Source organism: Cylas formicarius, unplaced genomic scaffold (assembly GCF_029955315.1).
Source record: "Cylas formicarius isolate icCylForm1 unplaced genomic scaffold, icCylForm1.1 PGA_scaffold_8__14_contigs__length_24414737, whole genome shotgun sequence".
Classification (NCBI taxonomy): Eukaryota; Metazoa; Arthropoda; class Insecta; order Coleoptera; family Brentidae; genus Cylas; species Cylas formicarius.
Genome location: NW_026844361.1, coordinates 13,490,933 through 13,509,572, shown reverse-complemented (window position 1 = coordinate 13,509,572; position 18,640 = coordinate 13,490,933). Strand labels below are relative to the sequence as shown.

Here is an 18,640-nt window from a genome sequence, read left to right as displayed (position 1 = left end):
CTAGAAACGGCGAAAATCTGGAGATTCCAGCTCAATGCTCTATTTTTTTTTAAAAGTGGCCTCACTACAAGGCTATAAAAACCTACAGGTAAAGTATGTGTCAATCTTCATCGGGCCAGGTAGATACTAAAGGACAGAACATTAGGGACGGACTCTTAAAGGTTTTGGTAATAATTTTTTTTTATTTAGTTGGGAATAAATAGTCTTATTAAATTACACTAAGAAAAAACAATAACATGAAATAGATACGAGGGTTAATGTTTATATTTCCGGATTTATAATAAAAAACTAGCTACCAACAAATATGACTTTATTGTTTCTCAAAACATTCACCCTGATAAAACCAATCATCGAAGCACTTTTCCCACATCGAGTCGGGCACCTCCAAAACATGCTTTTTAAAAGCATCGATCACTTCTTCTGGTGTCAAAAATCTTTGCCAACATAATTTATTCTTAATGTATGGGAATAAAAACAAGTCATCAGGACTATATGGTGGATGGCGCCTCAAATCAATGTTTTTAATGCACAAAAACTTCTTTGGTTGCACTGGCATTGTCGTTGTGGAGAGTCTTCGGCGGTTGGTTTTTCTAATTTCTTCGAAGACTTTCGGCAAAAACAAATGCTTGTGTACCATTCAGAATTGACTGTTTTACCTTTCAACAAAGAAACAGTTGAAACGTGACCAACAGGCTACCATTTGTTTGGAAATGCTTTGCGCACGAACAACTTTTGTTGGGTTTGTCTCATTCTGAAAGACCCACAACGTCGATCGATTTTGGACGACTAACCAAAACTAACCAGCGATAAACAGGAGTCCTAGATGGTGCTTTAACTCCAAAAGTCGAATTAAGTTCATCGATGCATTTTTGTTCAGTTAGTCCACGTCTAAAGTGGTACGAAAATGCTCTCGATTAAGTTCCATTTTTAACAGTCACATTTTTTTAAATTTATCACAAAAAACACAAACAAAACTCTTTCGCCAAAACCTAACTGGGTAAACCTAACCTTAAAATGTCAAAGTTCCCTATAAAAACGTTAGTCGCCAGACGGCAGGACTAGTTTAAGAAAATCCCAAAATATAAAAGGCAGCCCTCGTACAATAAATTCCTAGCTAGGAATATCTATACATAATTGGATTTTTTGATTCTAAATGTTTAAATCTAATTCTGTTTCGCTATTAGAGTCGTCATTGAAATTAAATATAAGAAGATTTATGTTGTTTTGTATAAATATATTTTAATTTCTTTAAGATAATTAAATCTCCAAGTGCGTAAAGACAATATATTTTCCTTATTAGGTCCTATCACTATTGTCTATACGGTAAGTTTTGAAAATCACGTTTTGGTTAGTAAATAACACTGCCACAAATGGTCAACACTCATGAAATATATCGGAATGAAAAAAATATATCTGGCCCACCCTTGTATTGTCACTTACAAAAGAAGAAATTTGTTGTTAATGGCTTTACCCAATGACAACATTGTTAAAGTTTTATTGGGCGAAAGCCAACAGGGTGAAGTTTGAGACAGACTATAATACTCAAAATATAAATAAAGTAATATAAGTTATATAAAATGTAACTTAGTTGGTTAATTACCTTCGGTTATGCATGGCGGATATAGGCTCCCAAGCGTTCCTTCTTATATTTAGCCTCTCGCCGCTGCTCATGCACATTGTCCCATCATTTCCTGGAATAAATACCACTCTTTTATTGTAGAGTACTTTATACAGGAGTTTCTAATTTTGAAAAGTTTACTCTTTATTGTTTGTTCCACAGGAATTGAAGAATATGGGAACTATATTCACATATTTAGTGCAGAAGTAGCTACACCAAAGACATCTGTCTCTACACTAATCCACCAGAAATTTAAATCAAATATAAATAATTGGGAAGGAATAAATGAAGGATTGTTACAACCAATATTAACAACAGGGGACATAAATTAACCATCATCAGAGCATACGGCCCAACGAATAACTCAGTGGTAGCTGAAAAAGAGCATTTCACATTCGGAGAAGACAGTCTCAATGAAAATGGCGAAAAATTCGGACATAATTTCGAAAATAATGAATGGCTTCTCAGATATTCACAAATTTACATTGCACCAAGATAATAGACAGCTTCAATCTATAATTGATTATGTAATTCTATCACTTTCTAATAAAAGCAAAACTGAAAATTCCATTTAAACAAACTACCAACCAAACTTAAACTACACACGAAAGCTTTGAAAACGTAGAAAATACGTAATATCAAGTAGAACTGCTTCAAGAGGATAGCATTAATTATACTAACTATACAGACAACGTGTACAAAGACAAAATAAAATACACGGAATATTATAATTTGATGAGTACCGAATTACAAAGGGACAAAGAGGAATACAAGCGAGAACTGGCAAAGTTTAAACGTCTACAGAAGAAAGAAAAGATAATCATAATCACTAACCGTTTGAGGACTTCCATTTCTAATGGAAAAAAGCAGTTTTCTACATTATTTCCAGCATTGACAAAAAATAAATATCACTCAAATATTAAGCACCAAAACGTGAATTGAATTTGAAGCGTATATACTAAGAGCTGAAGAAACAGATGTTTAAGAAAGACTAATTTGTACAGGGTGTTCGAAAATTGAGTTTGGAAATTTGGAGGAAGGATTCAACGTTGTAGAATAATTGCAGTAAGTCATGTAACAAAAATTCTAAATTGTAATATTTTCGCTTCTCAAAATTCATTGTTTTAAATATTATTTTTAGAAGCTGGTATTTTACACATAGTCCTGATTTAGTAAAAGTCATAGTTACACAGTCAGTGTTTCAGAAATGTGTCACTGGAAGGCACTTTACTTGGAATTTTTTTAATTTTTGATGTAATTTGTTTATTTAGACTGATATTAAAAAACAGAAAGGAGAATCACAAATCCTCAAAACTTGTTGCTATTGTTTTAAGTTGATAAGTGTTATCGTTTAGCCACAAATCGACACACACACAAATCCCACAGAAAGGTGATACTGGACGTTACAATATGCATTTCTGTTAGGGAAAAACAATTATAATTGGAAATTCAACAGTATACAACGCTAATTACAATTCATTTTCAAAATGCCCACTGTTCACTTCTAAACATTTTCTTATCCATTTTAAAAAATGCTGTCGAACACGAAAAAATACGCCTAACCGATTTCTAACGATTTCGCGACCATTTATTAGTTTTTGTCGTAGATCATTGATATCTGTTATAGGTGTTTCATACACCTAAAGCCTTTAAGTGCTCCCAAAAAAATCCATCGGAGTAAGGTCTGGTGAGCGAGGCGGCCAAGCTAGAGGTCCAGAGGTAAAATGGGGTGGAACGCCATCGTGCATTAATCACACGTTTTTTCTCCACTCTCCCTATAATACATTTAAAGAAAATCGGCGCTGATTAATGTTTTCCTTCAATTTTTGTATGTGGGTTTTCAATATTATACTAATACATATTTCGAAAATTTAGAATGCCATCACGACTAAATACAGCCTCGTCAGTGAACAAAATAACATTTACGACTTACAGGTAATTTTGAATTTTTCCTAAAATTTAATTGCATAAAATTACTCTCCAATTGCCCATGCAATTCTTTCCTGAACAGCAAGTTTTCCGAAGTATTCTTTCTTCTCCTGCAGCGGTTCTTTTATACCTTGGCCTCCCTTTATTCATATTATCAGGTTTGAATGATCCTATTCAGTGTACGTTGAGGAATGTCTTAGCATATTGAACGTTCCTATTGGGAAATGCGTCGATATAAAGCAGTCGTGTGACAATGACTTTTTCAAATTTGATTAAGTCCTGTTAGGTAAAATCACATTTACACGTTAAATGATAACATTTAAAACAAAAGTAACAGTTTTTGACGACTTGTGATTCTGCTTAAGGCAATCTGTTCTATTTTGCAATATCAGTCTAAATAAATAAAATACAGGAAAAATAAAAAAAATGTTCTAGATAAAGTGTCCTCTAGCGACAGATTTCTGAAACACTTTTATTTTGTAACGATCACTTTTACTAAATTAGGGCTGTGATGACTTATGACAAGCTATAACTCGGGAAAAAATACTATTTCGAATTTTTGTTAAATGAATTGCTACCATTATTTTACCACGTCGAATCTTTCCTACAAGTTTCCTAACTCAATTTCCGAACACCCCGATCTATATGTTCCAAAGCGGTATTTTTTACGTTAAACCAAAAGTGCGTAGTGTTAAATAAAACAATAAACAAAATTAACTAAAACTAAAAAATATACTAGCGCGTACCTCCGATGCAATAAAGATGTCCATCTAAGGTGGCCACGCCGCAACTAGAACGTTTCGTTGACATGGACGGCACCGACTGCCATTTACCGTCTCTCGGATCAAATCTAACAGAAAACGTAGCGCAATCAGCGATCCGTGCTCAGCTTTCCGTAAACGCCTTTCTTACCTTTCCACCGAAGCTTGGTAATTGGTTGAATCGAAGCCGCCCAGAGCGTAGATGCAGTTTTCTGTAAGTAAGTAACTACTTTATTGCCAACTAGCTTTACAGAGGGGCAGCTTTTTTTTTTTTTAAAAAAGCAACATTGAAGAAAAACACTCTATGTCAACCGGACATAAGTCCAAAGGTCAACTGCAATTGCTGACTCAATCTGATAAATATGATGTTGTAAAATCAATTTTCTTTAAATTTAAGTTTTAGACAATATTTTAAGAAAAATCGGTTTTATACCCAATGTTCACCACATTCCATTGGAATTTCCGTCAACACTATTAGGCATCTGTCAAAGTCAAAGTATAACCCAATGTTTACTAGGGGAGGGAGTGGGTGAGAGGGGGACGGGGTGAGAAAGAGGGGTGGGAGAGGGAGAGAGGGCTGGGAGGGAGGGAGAGTCAACCGCTATTTATCATAGTCTTAAAGCTGTTTCATGTTTTTTCAGCCTAGTTGATATTTAAATAAACTCACAACCACCACTACTACTACTCTAGTATTACTTTATGGAGAGGACATGAAGTGCAGAAGCAGAAAGTTAGAAGATCACCGACTCGCACGATTACTCTTACGTTGTAAAGAGCATAATGTTGTCCCTAATTTTCTTAAAATATTCCTGTCATGTCAAAACCTCATCTGCTCATAAAATTTTTCGTAATTCTAGTTTTACTTTACTTCCAGAAAGAATGCATCATATCCATAAAGAAATAGACCAAATCAATAAGACTCTTCTGTCTAAACATCTCAAAATTGCTTTCATCTTGTCCCCATCAAAGCTAAGAATCTTCGTTTATCTTCTACCCAAAACCAAATTGAAAAATTTGAAAAACTAATGTCAACACTAGTGAAACCATAAAACTCTTCTCAACTACCAGACACTGTGGTAAATGTACCATCGCACCAACTTTCTGAGACGGAAAAATCAGATCCTGCAAAAGTTTTCAATTTCGTCGTTTCAGATGTCGAGTCTATCCTAAACAAATTGCAACCTCAAGCAGCTAATGAAATTTGATGTAAAACTGCAGGAAAACAATTTTAGATAATCTTATTAGCGACTCAAGTGTTTACCTTTCACCAATATAACGTTTTGTAAATGCTTGTTCTAAATTGCTGGCTATTAAGCAAAAAACAAATCGTGATATTTAAACGATCCGGGCAGATTCATGTATATTTACTGCTTTGTGGCAGGACAGCCCAATTTTTGCATTTGTAAAAGCACGCGTGTATAATGTACAACCCTTTCGCTTAGAGCAGAGATAAAACTGATTTTAACGCTGCTCAACTGCTTCAAAAAGAATTTTCAACTTGTTACTTTCGAAAATCGATGAAATGAAAATGAAATACCTAAATAGGTTAAATGCAGACCCCGATCTAAGACTATTTTCAGACATTAAACAAAAATTTTGAGGACATGTCGTTAATTTTCCTAGGCTGCTTTAGTTTATTTTACATTTAACTATTATTCGAATCATTGTTAAATGTTAATAACGGCCAAATGGTACTGTCTTATTTACTCTAACCAACTGAACATGGGGGGGGGGGGGGGTTCATCGATATAACAAAATTAATAACAAAAAAATAAGAATTTTTTTTAACGTGTCGCTTTATAGGTTAACGGTTACTGACCCACGACGGAAATCCTACAGTAGCGCCTCCTGGTGTTCATGGCAGGACAGCTGCACCAGACTCCGGTGAGAGGGTCGAACCTTTCCATGGAGCTCAAGCAAGAGGCACCGTCGTACCCGCCGCACGCGTAGATGAGACCGTCGAACGAGCAGATGCCCAGGCAAGATCTTTTGGTGCCCATGGGAGTGATGGCGGACCACACGTTCGTCAGAGGGTTATAGCATTCCGCGGTTGCCAAATCTGCGGCGCCGTCGTATCCGCCGACAACGTAAAGTAACCTTCGACATAGTTTAGAGCATCCGATAGAGTTCACCACAATTTATTGATATCTAAAATCTAAAAGGCATTCGGCCTTGCTTTTAGTAAAAAGTTTTTAAATTGGCTGTCTAGTTCCTTTCCGCAGCGAAAGCAACGGTTCTTTGGGTTGTACCTCAGGGTTCACATTCTGGTCCTGTTCTGTTCTTATCAATTTATTTATTAGCGACGATGACGTATTTGTTAGGTTTGCAACGTTGCAAGATTATTTCTAAGCTTTTAAGGTCATTAAATCTTATTATTCATATAAAAAAATGTCTTTGTACCTAGTGTCCCAATAAGTAGAGAAACGGAAGGTCCAAGAAATTCGTAAAAAAAAATATTGGGTTGGGAGGTTTTTTCCTGTGACAATACATCAAAAATATTTACCAAAATGTTATTTTAGGATTTTGTTAAAGATTAGGATTAGTTTAGTTAGTTAGTCAAGTTCTCTTGAGTATCAAAATTATTTTTTCTAAGCGAATTCCTTTGTGAACTGATACAACGATTAATAATAAAAAAATAAACCTTCTAAGGCCGGTGACCCCGGACCTAGATCGTCTCCATTGCATCGGAGCTATCGGATGCCAGAGGTCGTTTTTCGGATTGTAGACCTCGCATTCGGAATGAATGGCGAACAGAGACCCGCCCCCTATGGCGAAAATGTAAGGGTCGGCCCCCTTGGGTTTCCTCTCCATCGTTCTCGTGGTGGACAAGGCGCATCTCCTTTCCGGCGCCAGATGGTATCGCATCGCTTCCAGGAGCAGTTCCCTGCACTCGTTGTTGTCCCTGATCAGTTTTTCGTTGTCTACGCGCGTCATTAAGAATTCCCGATTTACCAGCGGCAGTCTGACGTGGATCATGAGCTGAAAGAGGGGGTTTATGCAAATTTTATTATACCCAAACTCAATCGGCTATGATGACCTCTAAAGCGCCTAAAGAGCAAATACATTGAAAGAGATTCAAATAATATTATAACGGTGTTAACACCAATTACAGCAACAATAATAACACAGGGCAGAAATTACAAGTATTTCACATTATTAAAAGAATTAATAAATGAAAATCTTTATTAGTACAAGAACATGAAAAAACATAATGTCGTGAAGAGTATATTTTAAGAATACTATATACTGTAGAGCTTCGGGAATCCGGATTAATAAAAACCGAGGCAATCCGGATTGTTGTAATCTTTTTAAAAGCTACACATTGTTGTAGAATTTACTGACACCTAAAAAATAAAAGAAAAAGGACACACACACGCAGTTTTGTGTGCTCTCTTTGGTGCCATGATGCTTTTTAACTTTTGAGACTTTTTAATAATTAGATAAGATTAGATAAGAAATCCAGATTATATAGAGATATAGAATATATAATGTAAATTAGTAATCTGTATATTGAATCTTCGTGTACAAACTTATTATGATATTTTGTTTCTTGCCCCTTAGAACATCTAATAACCTTCTCTAATCTGGATATTAAGTTCTTACCAGTATGATATTAGTAGTATAAAGGTGATATTGAAGATATTTTTATGAAAATCATGTGAATATGTTTTTTATTTTTAGTTTTTATAAAAAGCATAAGTTATATTATCTACACAGTACTTTCTGCCTAGTGTGTAGTAAATTATTATATTTAGTTTTATTGCCCAGACGACAAATGTTGACAAATGTGTGAACATTATACAGGAAGCGAGTCATAAAATGGAAGAAAATAGTCAATTCGACGTAATTTTTACAGATTTTGCTAAATCGTTTGACAGCGTAGAAATAGATGAATTGCTGTCATAAATTTTATTCTGAAAGGAAACAATTTGTTGTTTATAAAGGACGAGAATCGATAGACTTTTTGAGAATATCTGGTGTCCCGCAAGGGTCGAATCTTGCGCCCCTTTTCTTTTTTACTACTGATGGACGATTTGCCAACGGTAGTTCGGAACTCTGTACGTGCATTATCTGCAGATGACTTCAAATTGTATAGAGAATCGAGAAAGGATCAAGATGTACTTTTACTTGATATAAGTATATGAGTAGGACCGGGCCACATTGAAAAAATGTTTCTATATGTCAATAACAAGAAAAAAGCAAAACGTTGATTTTTCCTATACAAATAACCATAAACTATTAATAAGAAAGCATAAGAGCAAAGAGTTGGGATTGACGTTGGACGACAAACTCAATTTTGAAGAACATATATTCAATATTAGGATTTAGTTAGGATTTATAATGCTTACCAAATTAAAAACATTAAAAATACTCTACAATGGATTTGTTCTAAGTACTGGTCACCCTATTATGTAGTACACCAAAACCAGGTGGAAAAGTGCAAAAGAAATTTTTATATTATAAAAACCATGATGAATAATCAGTTATCAAACTTATTGAATTTGAATATGCTACTTTCGAAACACGAAGAAAAGTCGTAATAGGTATTTAATTACTATCTAGAAGCAATATACAGATAGTATCACAAAAGACAAGATAACGAAAAAAGTTTTCAAAACAAAAAAAAATATTATTATTGAGAAAATAAGTAGTGATAAGAAATGTTGGAAGAAAGATGCAAAAAAAAAGCAACAACAGTACGAACCTTTTGACTGTATATTCTAGTAATAGAGGAAAGTGAATGTGATTCATAAAATCCTTATATGTTTGCCTTGTTTTTTTTTCATTTAAACACTACGATTCCGGCATACCTTTTTCGCATTTAATACGTTACCTTTTTCTGCAAATTTCTTTGTCTGCCTTGGAAATAACTGTGGATAAAGTCTAATATACTGACGACGAGCTGCGATTGCACTTTTATTATTCAGAAAGTATACTTAAAACATATCATTCCCTTCGGATGCTAAACTCTTGGACAATAATTCAACCATCAACTAATATGTTTAACATAAACATATTTTTATTTGTCAGTCAGGGCACTCTTGGAAATTATGTAAAAATTTCCTATTTTTGCGGATTTGTCTAAAACGAGTGGACTAAAATATAAAGTGTGTTCCATCATTGTAATAAGATATATATAGAGTGTGTCCCACTAAAAAAGAGATGTAGGCTTATATGTCAGAAAATTGATGGTGTTTTGTTTTATACGTCACTTGGAAAAAACTTGGCTACTAACCTTACATTTTGTTTTTTTTTTTGTTTACCTTGATATCTCTAAAAACAAAAAAGTTACAGCCAATTAAAATTTTATCAAGATGAATTGAAAGCACGATACAGGTGTAGAGTTTTATAAAGCAGATCTAAAGCGACTATTTAACTTTTAAACATACATTTTTTAAAATTTTGTTTTGAATTTCTTTTAAGATTTTTCAACTAGACGACTAGATTTCCCTTCATCAGATACTTTTAAGAAGGCGGTTGCTGCGCAATGTTGTAAATTCTATGCCAAATTTTGATACTCTCTATGTATCAATTGTTATTTTAAAAAAAAGTAAACAAAAAACATTAATCACATTATAACTTTAGGTATTCAGGGCATATTTTGCAAAATTTGAAAAGTTATTTACGAATTTAATTCGTTAGAAAGAAGAATCTCAGGCATCACAACACTTACTTCGGAAATGTACTTTTCTCGTTCTATCAGATCGTGTTTGACCCAATTGAGCACTGCCGTAAAAACATCTTCCTCGGATGCGATGTTTAACTGACTGTTAGAAATCAGCTCCTTTACCTGCAAGAAAAGAAATGATACGGTGCAAGTAACGAGCACGTTATTAAATATTTTTCAGTTTCGCAAGGCGTACCGGGTGCTTGAAATTTTCGGACCTAGGAAGCTGTAGGAGGTACAAATCAATGAAAAGTTGCGTATTGTAAGTCATATTTTTAGTAAAACCGTTTCCGTAGTTAATAAGTTTAGTTTTACTAAACTTTCTTAATTTTTGGTTCAAATAGTTGCTTTATCGCCTTTTTTACTAATGACGTGACACATTCTTTTGATATTGTTTCTTTTTATCGACTGTACTTTAAAATGCTTCATTTCTAGTTTTACATTGATTAACAACTTTACGAATTTGTTTTACTTATTTAAAACACGTGCCTCACTTCAAACCACAATATGGTTGCTAATAGTAAAAATGATTCATAGAGAAAATTATGAATCTTTGAGAAGACACGTAAGCAGCGCGAAAACTAAATTAAGAAAAAAAATCACATTTTCGATATAAAGAAACCCACGGGTACCAATTTCGTAGAAAAAATAAACGTAATAAAACTTTGAACCATGCATTTCGAAAATTAAGATTTCAAACTGGAAATCAGGCTTAGGTATTGCATATTGCACAGGATGATTTACAAAGAATGGGCAACCTCTAAACTGGAAATACTACTCATTAATTGAAAAAGTTTTTGTAGTATAATAATAACCATTGGTTTTAAAAATGAATAAATAATAAAATATTATATTTTTTCATTTGTTGAGTTAGAATAATTTTTTTGAAACTCTTGTTTAGACTCTGTCGTTTTTTGACATTTAATGACATGTAAATTTGACAGATGCTGACACAACCCTACATAAAAGAAAATAGCAAAAAATGTCCATACAATGGCAACATTAATATTACCAAAAATCTATTGTTAAATTATGGTATTTTGTTTCTCTCTGTATCTTTTCATCTTTTAGATATTTATAAATAAAACCAGAAAAAATACTTTTTACAGAAATCTAACATTTCTTTCAGATCTTCATCAGTGGTGCTCTGCGAACTTTCGGAAACTTAATATCACCAAATTCAAACTCCTGTCTTTTTATCGAAATAATAGTGCCATGTTATTCGACGGTGTGATACGTCCAGAGACCTGGCCGTTGTGTTTGACACTAACTTTATTGAGCACATATCAAGAATAACATCGAGAGCATCCAATCACAGTCGACGTCTGTCTCTTAAACTTGTTTACAAAAAGTTTATAAGGAATAAAATAGAATATTCATCAATAATAATTACGAAAATCATACTTCTACTTCAGCGTTAATGCTTACAGCACGTAGGTACCTAGACATTCTTGAGGAGGTCATTTCAGAATTACTTTTGACTTTTAAACCTGTAGAATGGCCTCCACGGTCTCCGGATTTCTTTTTATGGGAATATATGCAAAATAAAGTATATTAAACATGTTACGAGTCCGTAGTAGAATTTCGAGGGGTATGGTCTGTTCATAGATATAAGAAAGGCGATGAATGGGATTATCCAAGGGTGGTCATTAACATACAATGCAATAAGATTATTACCCAAAATTTCGGAATTTAAATTCAGGTAAAATTGTGGTCCGTAACAGAAAATAATTTTGTACCTGCCTGTGTTCAATATTCTTTGGTTTGGTATACTACTTAGTTTAAGTTTATTAGTACTCATTCTTATTTCGTGTGTAATACAGCATGTGTTGCATAGTGTGCGAATTATGCAAAATATGTGCGAGACTATTGTATCTCAGGAGATGCTCCCGCCCAAATGTAGAAAACACTATTTTATTGGGACTAAGGAAGTTATAAACAATGTTTATTTGACTCTCGTTGAACGTGGTGCCAGCAAGAAAGCATCTTTAGAAGAAACGGCCACGTTGACGAAAATTCCAACATCAACTGTATGGAAAATTGTGAAGCGAGGAAAAAAAGAAGCGATGCTGACATTTTCTCGAGTGTAGATGGAAGTGATCAAGATATAGTACGGCGTAAAATTTACCAGTTATACGAGGAACAAAGCGTGCCTACCTTAGATATCTTAATTAGGAGGCTGGAAAAAGATGAAACCGGTGTTAAATGTGGTGTTAAATTATGGAAGTGTAATCATCACATGGATTTTAGATTTAAAAAAATTGACAAAAGGCAAGTTATAATGGAATCTTTTAGACTTCGGAAATGGCAACTGGAATATCTAGAAAAAATTAGGACTTACAGAGAACAACAAAGGTCAATTATTTACTTGGATGAAACCTGGCTCGACACTTATGATACCCCGGAAAAGGGTTGGGTTGACTCAACTGATGAGTGTAAAACAAAAGCGCCATCAAAAAGAGGTAAAAGAATAACTATTTTGCACGCTTTCTCTAAAGATGGTTGGATTCCAAAAACAAACTAGTTCCAAAATAGCGTCATTGTAATGGACAATGCAAGTTATCACAGTAGACAGTTGACTAAAACCCATCCAGAAGTGTTGTAAATAATACAAGAGGGTCATGCTTTCTTTCTCAAGAAATAACCGAGGTACCCCACAAAAGTGCCCAACAACAAAAACCTTAAAAATGATCCGATGTCAAGGGTTTTACAGCTTTCAAAGCTTCGACAGTTTTCGAGATATTTGGGCGTTATAGTAGTTTCTATTAGAGATAATAAATAATCAACTCACTTCTTCGAACGGCAAAAACAAAAACTCTTCGGTGGAAACGACCTGCTGAAAATTTTGCAAGGCGTATATGTGAGATTTGAGGTGCAGCTCTTTACAGGAATGCGTATCCGCGAAACTTCGGATTCCCAGACAGTTGGTGGGATGCAGCTGCCTCAAAAGGAACCTACAACACGCCTCCCTCACTTCGTGCATCTGCAACAGGCTACTGGCAGGCAGTAACACTTGTACGTTATCGGCAGTGATCGTTATTTGGCCGGTGTAGGCGTATTCGAGAAGCAAATCGACCGCAGTGGCATCCATGTCGTGTATGGCTATTTCGTGCTGGTTGTGTTCCTTCATTTCGCCTGAAAAACAGCTATTAATCAACCTCGTTATAGACTATTTCAGAAAAGTGTAGAGTAATAAAACGGGAAACTGCGTCAATGACACTTCAATGACAGAAAAATTAAAAAATACTTAGGGTAGCGTCATAATAAATGGTAAATACGCAAGTTGTCAAGATTGTAAGGATGTACGATTTTAAATTCTTTTAGCGTATACTCAAAAAACCGCCACGAATGAAACATACCTTTTTTTAAGATGGAACACCATATTTTTTATAAATATATATAAACTTATCTTATTCTTAATTCTATTTTTATGGCATATTTTTTATATAATACATTACATACATTTTAATTCTACTTGGATGTACCGTGTGTTCAATTGGCTGTAACTTTCTTGTCTTTAGAGATGTCAAGGTAGACAAAGAAAATGTTGGGTTAGTACCTAGTTTTTTCCTAGTGACGGATAAAACAAATAACTATCAATTTTCTGACATTTTTTTAAATAGAACACCCTGCATTTTATATATGTGTTTAATAGAAAATCTTATTCCGATTACAATGATGTAACACACTTTATATTTTAGTCCACTTTTTTTTGACAACTAGGAAATTTTAATAAAATATCAAAGAGTGCCCTGACTGACTGCAACAACATTAATTATTTACAAATTAAAGTAGAACAAAAACACTAAAAATGAAAAGACACACTAAAGTAAAAAATTCTTTAACTATTCTAAATACTGCTGATGAGACCACTATTTTCCTTGACATATTTCTCATACACTCTAATTGTATGCTGTCTTACATTCAGTAACGTTTCCGGATTGTCTTTTAGCTAATTGATTGTCTCTGAAATCCTTTGCCGAAGTTCCACGACATTATTAAAAGGAGTTCTGTGGACGTGCAGAAGAAAAAATCCATTAAGGTTAAGTCGGGGCTGTTGGCTGGCCAATCCATAGTTCCACCGTTCCCTACCCAACCTCTGGGTTAATCCATGTTAAGAAAATGTTTAACTTGCACAACATTGTGAGGAGGGGAACCGTCCTGCTGCTATATAATGAGCGCTGATATATTAAGGTGTAATATATTGTTCTATTTGGTGTTCTAAGAGTTGCAAATAATGATCTATAAATATTGGACCCAAAATATGCCCACCTATGACACCACACCACACATGATTGGTACCTCTGGGTTTTTATTTCTTTCTAGGATTATTTAAAGAACAATATAGCGTATTTTGTCTATTACAACTTTCCAGTAGTGAACGAACTTTCCGCAGTCCATAAAATGTTTTTCAAAAATTATTATTCTCATTATGTCCATTTAAAAAATCCAAACAAATATGCATCCTCCTTTGACAATGTTTGTGCACTTAGTTTTCGAGTTTTACGAAATGTAAAAGCATTATATTTATATTCTTTCAAAACTGAGTGTCTGTCTCTTCATATACTCTAGTAACTGCTTCATAGAATCATAATACGTTTGCTTTATTTTCTTCATTTAAAACATTATGATTACGGCATAACTTTTTAGCATTTAATACGTTACCGCTTCCTGCAAATTTCTTTGCCAGCCTTCGAAATACCTGTTTTGAAGGAGCTCAGCGCTCTGGGTAAAGTCTAATGTACTATGGTTGCACTTTTATTATTCAGAAAGTCTACTTGAAGCATATCACTCCTTTCACGGATGCTAAATTAGCGAAAAACCATTTTAACAATATCGACTTGGACTATCAACATTGTTTACTAATATGACAAACATAAACATATTTTTATTTGACAGTCGGGGCACTCTTTTAAATTATTTAAAAATTTCCAATTTTTTGCCGATTAGTCAAAAACGAGTGAACTAAAATATAAAGTGTGTTACATCATTGTAATCGGAATAAGATATTCTATTAAACACATATATAACATACAGGCTGTTTTATTTAAAAAAATGTCAGAAAATTGATAGTGTTTTGTTTTATACGTCATTTGGAAAAAAAACTGAGCTACTAACCCAACATTTTTTTTGTTTACCTTGATATTTCTAAAAACAAAAAAGTTACAGCCAATTAAAATGTTATCAAGATAAATTGAACACATGGTATATGTTTACTCTTTTTCCTATACGACGGTAGGGTGAAAAGTTTTCGGCCTGACCAAGAGGTGGCGCCACTCGGTCTACTCTTGGAGCGGATTTTTTTTGTTTTATTTTTCAGCACAACGGTTTTCTGATTTGATTATACCGGTTTTTAAACGTAGATTCGTCAAAGTCCTCAAAATACTCATTTACAGCTTCGATGACTTTTGCGTTGCTCTTAAATCCTTTAACGGCAAACCATTTTTTAAGGTGATCAACAATTTTTTATCCAAAAAGAGTACACTTTGCAAGTATTTCATAAGTTAAAAAAAAGAAGAAGAAAAACGATAAAAACTCTATTTTCATTTAAAAACATAAATATTTTTTCTTCGGAGTGGATATTTTTTGCTAAATGAGGATGTTCGTGTAATACTGTACCCACATTCTAACAACATAGCATATTAAATTTGACTGTTAAGACGACATATAATGTTTTTACAGAAAGTTGCGACTTCTCACTGCTCAGCAGCCTGAACAACACAAGGAAATTTCTATTAAAACTTAAATTTTCATGTGGGATATATTCTACTCTAAAACGCCGAAAGATTTCTACCCATCTTTTGTCAAGTGCCATTTCTTCAATTTGTCAACATTTCTTAAAGGGAAAATTGTCATTAATTCGACTGCTGAAGAAACTTCTTTGCATTCAATTTTACTATTTAGAAGGGTCCATTTGGAACAATTTTATGCTCTAAAGTTCACTGTCCATTCTTCGATATATTCATAGCAAATTGTATAAAATTGTATAAAATTTTATATTTTTAAGTTTATTCTTTAGAATTAGTAGTAAAAATCCATCATTAAATCTTGATTTACATTGCAGTATGAAATCGTGTAATATAATACAAACTTCTGCTACTGAAATTTGTAAAGTTGAACTGGAACAAAAAGTACGAAATTGTTGGTATACTACGCATACGTCATTACTGTCCATATTTAAAAATGTAATAAAATATAGGGCGTTCCACTTAAAAAAATGTCGGTTTATTTGACTACCCTGTATGTAAGTGAAAAAAATAAAATAAAATAAAATTCTATACTTCCTCCAGTTCCGGCGGAAACAATTTTGCAATAAAATCAATCCCTGTGGGTGACCCCACAGGTTTAGGTTTTAATACTCTACACCTTTCTATGGGTGACGGTTTAGGAACCACCTAATCGCCTTTTTTCTATACTATACTTGCACTTACCGTTGAACATAGCGAAAAAATACGGGCTAACGGAAGCCAAGACGACCTTGTGAGCTCTAAATTTTTCTATTCCTATTTTTAAAGTAACATCGCACAACTAAAAAAGAAAAGTAATCGTCTAATACCAAACTCCAAACAAATCCAACAATGGAAGAGTGCAAATAACAAAGGTACTAAATACCAAATACAAAGTGTGGATGGGAACCTAAGCCTTATATTCTATTCTAGAGTTACATATCACCTTATGTTATTTGCACTGTTAAAAGTTAATTATTTTATGTTGCTTTATCTAACGAAAATTATAATAAAATAAATAAACTACATAAATAAGCACGGTTTTTTTTTAATTACGTTTTTTTTGGCCACTAAGCACGGGGTTATGATCTGCTTCCTCCAAGTATAGCAGAGAATAAGTAGAATTGGATTTTTTCGCATTGCGTGTATTCTATGTTTCTTAAAAAGGAGATAATAATAGTAAATGGTAAATTGGCAACAGTACGGGCAAACTAAAGACGGATAATTTCTGTATTTCAATTTCTAAGACCTACGCATCACACTGGGAAAAATCCCAAAATACAACAGTTACATTGCCTTTAGTTTAATAACTGTAAGATATTTTTGTATATATGCTAACGTCGTCTCGCTAATCCAGCAAATAAATTAGTTGGAGTAGATTATTCTAATAAAGGTTATTTAATTTTATAGAATTTTGCGTAATAACTTATAAATATAATCGATATAAACATTTTAATGTATACTATAATTTAAGCTTTACCCTATTTAATGTACAAAAAAGGATAAATTTTATGCAAGCAATATGCATAAGATTTTAAAGTACACACATTAAAATAGGTCTATATTAATTCCATTAAAAAAAACCTTTGTCGAGCACGTGACACTTTCACGAGTTGTTTGTTTCTAGTTCTAGTTCACTTTCACTTATATTTTTATAATACATACGTAATTGTTAGTTGTTTTAGGTTGCCCTATCTTGTGACAGACTACGTTTTTGTACATTTTGCTTAAAATAAACAAATTTTCAAGTATGTATTGTAATTGACTTTTAATTACACTTAGAAAATAGTTTTCATTACCCCTTCAGGATACCATTAAGGTACCGTCAGGTGGTCCATTTAAGATGCTCCTATACCTTATTTGCATACGAAATTTTTCAAGTGGTTTTTTAGAAAAATGAACTTCTCAATTTTTGTTGCGAAAGAACGGGTCTTTGGGAAAATGTGGAAAACTAAAATTGGGATTTTTCATTATCGATCCATGGCAGTGGTTAATATTTAATGCTCTGACCTATCTACGGCGAAAATATATTATGCAGGGTGATCACAAAGGAAAATCAAAAATTTAAACCGCTTCCATGGAACTATAATAAAAAATCCAGATTTTAATTTTCGAGCGTGAAAAAAAAAACATTTTTCCAAAGGCCTGTTTTCCGCAAAAAAAAATAGAAAAGTTTTTTCTCAAAAACTATTCAAGATTTCGTACGGTACAAAATCAAGCAAGCAATTAGAATTTTTTGAAATATTCGTAGCATTCGGGTAAAACGGCAATTTCTTAATGAAGGAAAACTAGAAAACAAATCGCTGGTTGGATTAAATTTAGAAAACCTGTTGAAAACTAACGAAAACTTTCCCGATAGGTGTTAAACAGTTATAAAAAAAAAATAAGGTGAATATTTTAATAAATTAACAAATTTAGAAATATATTGTCAAAAATAAATTCAATTACTTAGGTAAATTCAAACATTAACTGTATAGTCAAGGAGAGCGTAACCACTTGAAAGGTCAAAGAAAACTCATTTAATTCTAGCAGGGCTTATGAGAGGATTATTACATCAGCCGTAAAGTTGCGTCTGTTTATTTTTAATTTTAATCGCTTAAAAAGTTGCTGCGCGGCCATGTTGGTTGTTGATTGTTGTAAGCCTCTCAGGGTTATTGGTCCGATTCGCGATTTAAAATCACACCTCTTATTGGTTTAACACGTGATTTGAAATGACGCCACATGCGTGCAATATCCCTTTCTGGACATTAATTCGTGAGAGTCGAAGGATCTTGGTAACGGTAAGAGATGACAGAGTTCAATAATATTCCATTTTGAAATTTAAGCTATGTTTGTTACAAAAATTGAACTGAGGTGACTTTTACTTGATGAAAATCCATTTAACAAAATAAATAAGAACTAAAAGTTTTTTTTATTTGATAAAGACACGGTGTTGTCG

General features: G+C 33.5%; 1 protein-coding gene across 7 annotated transcripts in view; it reads right to left on the bottom strand.

Annotated features, from left to right (window-relative positions):
* LOC132705924 (kelch-like protein 17) overlaps positions 1 to 18,640 on the bottom strand; it is a 42,358-nt gene that overhangs the window by 1,548 nt on the left and 22,170 nt on the right. For 4 of the 7 annotated variants that reach the window (XM_060676891.1, XM_060676892.1, XM_060676894.1 and 1 more), the window contains 8 exons: positions 16,408 to 16,504; positions 12,768 to 13,111; positions 9,983 to 10,099; positions 6,950 to 7,287; positions 6,128 to 6,405; positions 4,460 to 4,520; positions 4,294 to 4,397; positions 1,601 to 1,691 (listed from right to left, as the gene is read on the bottom strand). In XM_060676891.1, the coding sequence (XP_060532874.1) occupies positions 1,601 to 1,691; positions 4,294 to 4,397; positions 4,460 to 4,520; positions 6,128 to 6,405; positions 6,950 to 7,287; positions 9,983 to 10,099; positions 12,768 to 13,111; positions 16,408 to 16,504 (1,430 nt within the window). The other 3 variants (XM_060676893.1, XM_060676896.1, XM_060676895.1) reach the window with 3 other exon arrangements.